We start from the raw sequence: 9,687 nt of genomic DNA, 5'->3' as shown, positions 1-9,687 counted from the left end.
CCCCGCCTTAATTTCAACCCTGATTGAGAAATCAGCATACAGATTATCTTATTTTGACAGCAGACTCATAATGAGAGTGTTCTTTTCAACAGAGAAACGTTTGTTTGGTGCGACCATTTCCAAAATAAACATTGATCAAAATATTTTTCCATTCAGTATTGAAAAATGAGCATCAGAAGATGAAAAAAATTGACTGTTTCTTTTGTTGATTTTGACGCAGACATGCACCAATACACAAAAAATCTTTTTTGAGACAAATTTCTTAATTTATTTTATATTTGAAAATATATCGAATGGATTAATATATTTGATAATAATACACGGAAAATTATAATTGAGTTATCATGTCAGTTTGAAGTATTTGTTCTTTAAAACTGTTAAAAACGTAAAATCATTTAACACTTTTACCTACAGTGCGACTGCTCATCAAAAGCTTTGCCTGCAAAATCCATATCGATATAATTACTGGCATTTTTGATGGAGCTTGAAATGGGACCTTTTTAAGCAATCAAACTTCAAGGAATTAAAGCTAAATGTTTATTAAAAGCTAAATGTTTTTAAAGCAATATACTGTAGGCTATAAAAATATAATGTTTTATCAAAATTAACCAACCCTTTCATTGATTGTTAAAATGATGTCCGGGATTGGAAGTGGATATGGATTCAGCAACAGAAGCGAAAATAGAAAAGTCTTGATGACGAACGTGCAACACAAAGAACCAATTGTCGTCATCACAATTATCGGTCTGATAGAAGTTATGGAATTCATGGTGCTGCTTTTCATCATATCTACATCATGGAAAACATTTAAGACCTCAAATGCAAACGGCCGTTCTTCAGTTTGTTCTTTTATAAGGACTTTGCCGGCTTTGAAAAAGGTATTTACTGCAAGTTACTTAGTTTATTAATGTAGTCGCTATACAGTGTCTATTCGAAATTTTTGTTTGCAGATTTGTGTTGTAGGCTAATATTATGACTAGCGTGAGTCCTGGTATACTTTTGAGCATGAAACTAAAGAGCTGCAAGAGTGACAATGACCGTCACTATAATAGCATCTGGACAGGAAGCCAAATGCTGCCATCCAAGGAGGCATGAAAGGGATTGCTATATTGCCATAAATTTGAAAAATTTGGCGTTTATTTACTGTATTGGATTTTCTAAGGTTAAAATAATAAAATTTTCTATGGCAGGGTTACTCAACTAATGTTAACAAAGGTCCAGTTTGACAAGTTGAATATTTTTAGCGGTCCGGTAAATAAGTCATTTTCCACGCAACCACGAAAGTTAAATTATCTGTACCAAACCACTTTTTTAGGTAAAATGTAACTCGAATTGGATTTCTGAGAAAGTGTTGGGGAGTCTGGGAGTCGAAGCCCCCCAGCAACTAAGATAATCAGAGTAAAAATTGCTTCCTCCCAATAGAAATATGTTTAAAGAAGCCCTGAAACGTGGCAATGAGGTTATTCCTCGAAAAGCTCAAGGTCCACGATCTACACCCAAAAGGTCCGGATTCGGACCGTGGTCCACCAGTTGAGTAGCCCTGCTCTATGGTCTAATTAGGTTAAAATATGGCACGGCCACAACACCATAGACTCATAGAGCTTGTGCTATTGTAATAAGCATGGTGTTGACAAAATCAGCCCAAAATGCAATGTTATGAAAAGCAGAGTGATCTGATGAAAAGCATCATCAGGATTCGAACAAAGTTGCCTTTTTAAACCTGATATTTTATAAATAGGCTACTGCAAATTGAAAAAATGTTTTTTTTTAAAACTATTTAACCCTATCTGTAGCGACACTGGGTTTTATGAGGACGCCCCGCTCTAGTAGTGAAATATTTCACAGAAGGAAATATGCTAGAAAGGTGAAATTTCTTGACTTTCAGTTTTTATTCTTTGCGAATTTTCTAAACTTAAACTAGTCATTTTTCTACCTTCCAGCCCTTCACAATGAGCATTTTGTCTCAGGTGACTAGACATTTTCGTGCAATGCTAGTTTTATATGTTAATGTTAACGCAATATAAAGGTTAGTGCAATTACTTTGAAATGTATAAACGCCCAAAAATGCCTTATATTTATGAGCAAAAGTAATTATTGTTTAGTTTAGTATTACTCTGTTATAATTCAAAAATTTCAATTTTGAAGCTATTTTTGGAAAATTAGAATAAAAACCGACTTTCTGACGTTTTTTTCATCTTAAACAATTTATTTCAATAAATTTGTTGGTAAAAATTTAATTTGTATACGTAAAATACACATGGCTATTATTATCTTGTAAAATATTTTGACTCTGTGATTTTCACAGCTCCCATTATTAGCGATTAATTAGCACAGGGCTAGGATAGCCCGTGACGTGGGTGTTTTTCGCGTACGAAAATAGCTCGTACTAAGGTAGGGTTAAAGTGCAAAAAAATAAAATTAAAAAAAATCCAAAAATATGTCAAAATGCCCATTGACAAGCCTAAAGTAGCCTGCCAAATGCTTTAAAAAGACGCCAAATCTCTTAAATTTAGCTTTAAATCCACCAGTATGGCGATCTTTTTGAGGCCTCATTTTAGACTGCAGTGTTTGGCTTCTAGTCTAGATGCTACTGTAGCGACGTCTACCGGGCGACAGCACTTACCGTCATAAACAAATGGACAGCAGTTTTCAATAATATCTTCTGATGAAACTAATTAAATCACCACATTACCTCTGAAATTTTATGTAGCCTATTTTTAGAATTGTTTACGATCGTGCGGAATTTAGTATTGAAACAAAATTAATCCTCTATTTAAACAAGAGATACAACGATTTTCTTCCTAAACAAATAGTATTATTAAATTATTTTGTTAACCTATTTCACCTATAGTATTGCAGTACTCTTTCTGTGCAAGCGTTTAGTTGGACTTCAACTGATGGCTTTAATAAATGTTTGATTGATTGAATCTCTATCCTCGGACTGGGGTATTGCAGTATTATCCTCCCTGTGCAACCGTTTAGTTGGACTTCAACTGATGGCTTTAATAAGTGTTTGATAATCTCTATCCTCGGACCGGAAAAGCTTCTTTGAGAGCTTAATCCTGGCAGTTTCACATACTTGTAGAGGCTTTAAACCACTGACGCAGGCCCGTTACCGAGATTGACAGCGTGAAGTTTCCGATTGTTGAAGGCTAGTTGCCGGGGAATTATTCCATCCATTATGCCACTGAATGGAGAGCAATCCTTAACGTGCGTTGCTCAAGCGCACACCCCGATAGTCGAACCAGCGCCGCTTGATCTTGAAGATTCTTTGTTCCAGAAGTCACGCGCAAATCAACTGAGCTATCGGGGCAGTATGTTACCGGGATTGTTAATATACCGGTTAACCGTTACCGATTACCGGTTACCTGTTACCGGTAGTACCGGTTATTGGCAGATTTACTGGAATTGTTAAAATAAATTTTCACCAAAAAAGATCAAGCGACCATCCTATGTATAGTAAATTATAATATAATATAGCAAATGCCTATTTAATATATGATACAGAACTCATGTAGGCTATACAGTAGATTAGGACAATCGCTGAAGGATTTTATCAAAGTAGGCTACATTGATGAGCAATGTATTTAAATAGTACCCTGGGACTTCATTTGGAAGTTGTCTTTTAAATAGATTTTTTGAAAATATCATTTCAAGCTTTTACAAGTATGCGAAACTACCAGGAATAATCTATCAAAGGCTTTGTCAGTCTGAGGATAAACATTTAAAACCAACCAACCAACTAGACCTATTTGGATGGCTCCTAAAGCAGTGTGTTTCTTCGAGAAATGCATTCCAGTCGAATGAAGACTTTGGCACTTCTCCAAGCTCAGAATTTGATATTACGTTTAATTTGCTATAGACAACTTTTTTCAATTACTCACTTCGTTTAGGTATAGGCTACTGTAAAAGAGACTTTTTAATCCTACATAATTGGCTATTGCATTTCAGCTGCGATGGGAACACATTATTACTACAACAGTTTCCCACTGTTTTGAGGACAGAACATAGGCTACTCTCATTCCATAAAATATAGATTTAGAAATTTGATCTTGTTATTCACAAAATTAGAAGGCTTTTGTTATTGTAGTTTTCTTATTCAATTTCTCCTGCTAGAATTAAAGACAGCATTTGCTCAATCGGATCAATTAATTTGCACGCTGACTAATTAACCGAGGTTGGCATTTCTTTTACTGAACTTTTTTGTTTATGAACAAAAAATGTGCAACTTATTTTCACAGTGCTTTCTTGTATCCGGTTTCGTGATATTCTTTGCTAACACCATCATGATCCTTCGGCTGCTCATACCTTTTCAATATGACGATCATCTGTGTTCTTTGATGCTCCGGGTAACCGGATCCACCTCCTACAACCTTGCAATGGTGTCAGTCTATTTGTACATGTGGGCAAGACAGTATCTTTTGCATTCATCTCCGGTTTTAAAGGTACAGAAGAAATTAAGTTCTTTTTTTTTATATATTGTAATTTATGCAGTATATCAAAATCTGCAACCACCGGGATATGACAAAGCCTGGATATGACGGCCAATTTTTACTCATGTCGACTTCTTGGGCTATGCCAGATGTCAGATTGTCACTACGGTATGCCAGATTGTCATTTTTTTTATTCATGCAAGCAATACTGTATAACGAACGTTAAAACTTTTTTTTTTCAGGCTGTGCTTCCCCGTTGGCTTCCAATACTTAGCAAGATATCTTTCCTTTTGACAGTTGTTTCGTTTTTACTCCCTCTAGTAGGCCTAATGGTTTGGTTGAAAGGCAATGTGTTGGCAGTATACCTTGATGGAAGTTGCTATCACAAAGGTATGCTATAATATTGCCCAAAACAAATTTAGGCCTACATGGTACCTTAGTCAGTTGATTTCCACGCGGACCTATTAACCGAGGTTGGTAGGCTATTTCTTTCATTGAACTTTTATGTTTATAAATAAAAAATGTGGATTCATTTCTTAGTTCGTTTTTCATTTAGTTGATATTGAACTCCTGTATTAACCATACCTGTTACTGGCGTAGACCCTATGGTCTCGCCCTCTGCTAATTCAGCAGTTTCACATAGAAGCAGTGACGCTAGAAACCTGAGATTTCTTGACTTTTACTTTTTTTTCTTGCCCTAACTTTTAATCTCGATTATGTTGGTATCGGATAATTGGGAAGCTCACAATAAACCTTTTGTCACAGCCAGTTATGAAATGCAGAAAATTTGTTGATATTCAATAGCTTGATTGACAGTTTACTATTAGCGTGCGGTTTCATTTTGTGTTTGTCACTCATAACGCGACGGCGCTAAAATTCCATTCTGTATCCAGGCAGCAAAATCCGTCATTTTCACATTGATTCAATGTCGATTTTGCTGTCTGGGTAGGGAGTCGCGATCTGACGCGTTATGAACTTATGAGTCATTCTTTGCTGGCAGACAATAATTAGGAAGGTAATTTGTTATTTGCGCAAATTGCTTTGTAGTGCAAAAAGTGCATGGAATACTGTTTGCACAGAAATGGAAAAACAAAATTGTTGAAATTCTGTGTTCAATGCAAGAAGACTTTCCAAATAAAATGTGAACTGAAAAATTTGACCAGGAAATTTTCGAAAATAGGTTAAAAACCGAGTCTTTATCACCTTTTCTACCTAAAATACACAATCACGAATATATTTTGCGAAATAAATTGATTGAAGTGATAGATAAGGCTTTTGACCAACGGCATACTTTTTCTCCGTTGTTATTTGATGTAAGCCTGAGAGACGTAGACCTGATGGTCTCGGCCAGTAACTCTTGCCGCCAAAAGGAAGCAGTAACAGATACGGTTAAAAAACCTAGCACTAACTGGCTTATATTTTAAAGTTTTCTGGGTCAACAACTAGCGTACTGTACCTTGGCATTTAGTCTTGCATGTTTATCATCCTTGGCTTTATATTTTTCTGCATATTTTTGATGTGGCTATTGTTTTTTAGTGTCTTCTCTGACGTTGTTCCCGGCTCTGATGATGGGGTTTACGATAGTGACTCAGACCTCTTACGTGATCTTGTTCTATGCCACTTTGAAGTTGCACCAGAAGGCCAATCGCCAAGCGACTGGAAAGAAGACCAGGTTAGTTGTGCTGGCAATCATGTGAAGTGGTTCAGGAAAAAAAGCTTTACCATTGGGAGTTAATACGAGTAAAGTTGATTAATTTTTAGAACCATTACGTAGTCGCAGACGATACTTTGTTCAAAGTGGAAGTTCCCGATGTCGGTCATTAGCCATACTCTACTCTACAGTAGGCTATAGCCTACTTTGTTAAAGAAATTGGTTGTATCGAGACATAAAAAATGTCAAATGGATCCTTCTAATATTGCTAAAGAGCGGAGCTGCGCATCTCGTAATGTAATGTTCATAGTCTAAACACGTAATGTTTCTAAATAATTTTAATTAAAATTAATTTTGGCTGAAGAAATAAAAATTTAACAGCATTTAAGAAAAAGCAGAGTTTAGACTAGCTACTTTTCAAGCACCAACATCACTGTTTAGAAAATTGTACTTTCAAGACTAGCTCTAAAACAGTCCTAAAAACAAAAAAAGCAAGTGGCGGTCGAAAAAAAAAGTTTTGCACTTAAACATTAAATTGGCAACTCTGCTCAACAATTGTGCACAAGATTTCTCTTTATTTTCACTTTGCTTTTCAACGAAGGTTTTTATTATAGAGCCACTCAAAATTTGTTTTGACATGTTTGTGTAGTTGGCTATCATTCTTGGTATCACAGCACAAAATTAGGCAAAATAATTTAAAAACAAAACTATGTTTTTAGCCTCCATTAGCTTAGTTATTATACTGGGTACTGGCCCATTGTTTTATCAGACACAGTTATGATTTGTGAAACCAAAGCAGAGTGACTTGTAGAAAAACATAATTTTGCTACTGTTCGTTCTTTTGAAGATATTTACAAGCTCGTCAAAACACAATGTTTTTTTTTTAGCTCCAACCAACTTGCTGCTCGTTGTCTAAATTTCGCGTTGTTGGCCGTGCTGTCAGATTGCTTCGCATTGGCCGGTATCAACCTTACCGGATCGCGAATTCCAGAAGTTTACATTCATCTCTTTCCAAAGATTGATCTTTTCTTCAATTTGATGTGCATGCTGTTTTGCTTCAACAGCGTAAAAGAGTAGGTATTTTAACTTACAAATAGACTGCTACTAGCAGCGCCATTGAAAGGATAATTTGGCCCCAGTGCCATTAAGATCTTCAGAGCTCAAATCAAACACTTCTAAGAAAAAAAAACCTATAGCCAAAGCCTAAGTGGTAGCTTCTTCAAGGTTCCGGACACCTTGGGAAGGTTACGGGCTCCGTTATGACGCTAAATGACGTTATGCCGTTATGACGCTAAATGACGCTAAAACTAAAAGAAACCACTAGCTAGGCCTATATTTTGATACGTTACAGGTCCATGCTGAAGGTTAGGCTACTTTGGAATGAATGCATGACGAAGGACCTTTTCTCCAAGAAAGGGTGCTTATAAGCTATGCCTTGCATAGACTAGAACTAAGAACTACAGTTAAAAGAATTAATAAAGTGCATTAGTTGTTATCATTATTGCTTATTGCATGTATCACTATTAGCACAAAGAAGAAGTTTATTGAAATGATGACCTGCGGTCGTGTCACTTTAGATCGAGAAAAAGTTACTCCACGAGGGTCAAGATCCACAATACGAATTTCACAATCCACACTGTCTCAAAGTGTCGAAGTAGTTTAAGTCACGATTTTACCTGTGTTACCGCTATATACGCTTACTACCTTTAGGCTACAACCAATAGCACTATAAACAGTACACTAAGTAAAAACTATGTAGACTAACTGTACCCTAACTACAACTTAATTTGTCATCTTGGGTTAGCTTAGGCCTACTACAAGTTGTTCAAACTAGGAGAAACCCGATGTGTATTTGTAATTTGCAGGTCGCTAAAGCAGATGGAGTGTATTGACTGGTAGACGCTTTAAACATAGAACAATTCTCCCTGGCTAGCCTACCAGCGGACTGAAGTCATTGTGACCCGGCTTCTTACACTCAGGCAGAGAGCTGATTCTTGCTTTGAATTTTGTTTGTTAATTACAGAAGAAAAGTAATGGCAGTGGTGGGAATCGAATCCACGTCACCGAAATAACTATGTCCGGACCCTAACCTAGGCCACGCTGACCACGGCAAAACGCTCAGTTAATTTAGCCTACTTTTCAACATGCATGAGTCGCATGAATGCAATCAGCTTATTCAAATCTAGCCTTCTGATTGATTAATAAATCTCATCTGCTACAGCAACCTGCAGGTTATAATTACTCAGACCGGGTATGGTAGCAACATCAGTATGGCTGTTGTCAGTGATAGGATTTTGGTGCGCGCCAGCCGAATCCTAAGAATAAAAAAGTCTGCAGAACCCGTTCCTGGCCATCTTTCTAGAGTGAATCTAATAAGTTACAATCACAGAACGTAAGGTTGCCAGATGTGGAAAATTTTACATAAAGGAGGTAATCTGCATACAGAATGGCTAGAACTACATTACTTTTGAAAAATTAGTCAATTGATAATTCACATAGGTAGGCTACACAGTGGCGGCTCGTGTAATGGTGCTGTGGCGCTGCAGTACCACCAATTTTTTGGGCTCATTTTGCAAGTAAAACACGTCGACGTCGTGCTTTTTCATTATTTTTGTTAAATTTGTTTAGGTTTGCAGACCTTTCCAACTTTTTCGCTTTATCGACTGGAAACGCCTTCTCAGAAAGGGAAACCACCTCGTTGTCACATGACTTCCACTCAAGCTTGACTGCTATGATTTCGCTCTGTGTGGCGCTGCGATTTTCCGTGAGTCGAAGCGCGAGCGTCATAAAAGCAAACAAACCAAGTCGAAGTCACGTGACAATGACGTAGTTTATCAGTCTGGCAATGCTAACGTTCGCCGTTTTGGCGCTGTCTTGAACAGCGCGCCTACGGTTGCCAAATTGGCGATTTTATCGCCAAATTCAAAAAAATTGCCCATTTTCAAAGGTATTTGTCTACATATTTGGGGTTTGGTTATTTGGTTCTTTTTTAACTATTTTTTAGAACCGATTTAGTTTAATTAATTGTGTTTGGCGATTCTCCAATCTATATTACTTGCAGAACAATAGGCTACATTGCAAAAGTATTTAGCAACGCTTTCTGTCACAATAATGGCTGCAGCCAATTCACCAATTCAATTTATTTTTCCTTGTCTTAATACAAAAGAAACGATATAGTGGAAATAAAACACAGCAACGAAACCAACAAAAGGAAAAAGTTCAAACCGCAAAAGTTTTATCTTAACTTTTCGTTACAATTTAGAGCTGGAGATGCGCGCAGAATGCACCAAATTAAGTGTCATTTTTCAAAATTTTCTGGGGGCCCCCCCACACCCCCCGCCGTTTTACTCGCCTTCGGCGAAGACGCGGCCGGGCTGCGCCCGTTCGCAGCACCACCTCTTTCACACCTCACCAGCCGCCACTGCACATACACGATTTATATATATGACGTTAAAACAATAAGTAAGTAGACAAACCGGTCGCTATAGATTAAATTTCACTACTTGTTGTAATATTCAAATTTTCTTCCATTGTCATAATGTAACTTTATAGTCAGTGATTACATTCTAGTGTTTTCCTTGTTTTTGTGCATGTATATGTTCT

At 37.0% G+C, this 9,687-nt stretch overlaps 1 protein-coding gene across 1 annotated transcript; it reads left to right on the top strand.

Annotated features, from left to right (window-relative positions):
• The first annotated feature begins 632 nt into the window (after positions 1-632).
• LOC145783183 (uncharacterized) lies at positions 633-7,747 on the top strand. The gene is made up of 6 exons (XM_082595019.1): positions 633-878; positions 4,242-4,445; positions 4,676-4,823; positions 5,970-6,105; positions 6,972-7,157; positions 7,612-7,747. Exons 1-6 carry the CDS (start codon positions 633-635, stop codon positions 7,745-7,747), a joined length of 1,056 nt encoding a protein of 351 aa, XP_082451145.1.
• The last annotated feature ends 1,940 nt before the right edge of the window (positions 7,748-9,687 follow it).

Source organism: Aplidium turbinatum, chromosome 1, assembly GCF_918807975.1.
Source record: "Aplidium turbinatum chromosome 1, kaAplTurb1.1, whole genome shotgun sequence".
NCBI lineage: Eukaryota > Metazoa > Chordata > Ascidiacea > Aplousobranchia > Polyclinidae > Aplidium > Aplidium turbinatum.
Note: the sequence above shows the minus strand (reverse complement) of the source record. Positions and strands in the feature narration are given on the sequence as shown.

Bases quoted from the DNA above. Each gene is read 5' to 3' on its own strand.
- LOC145783183 (XM_082595019.1), top strand. From the start codon at position 633: ATGATGTCCGGGATTGGAAGTGGATATGGATTCAGCAACAGAAGCGAA. The intron at 4,824-5,969 runs GTATGCTATAAT...ATTGTTTTTTAG, and splicing joins TGGAAGTTGCTATCACAAAG to TGTCTTCTCTGACGTTGTTC. The intron at 6,106-6,971 runs GTTAGTTGTGCT...TTTTTTTTTTAG, and splicing joins GCGACTGGAAAGAAGACCAG to CTCCAACCAACTTGCTGCTC.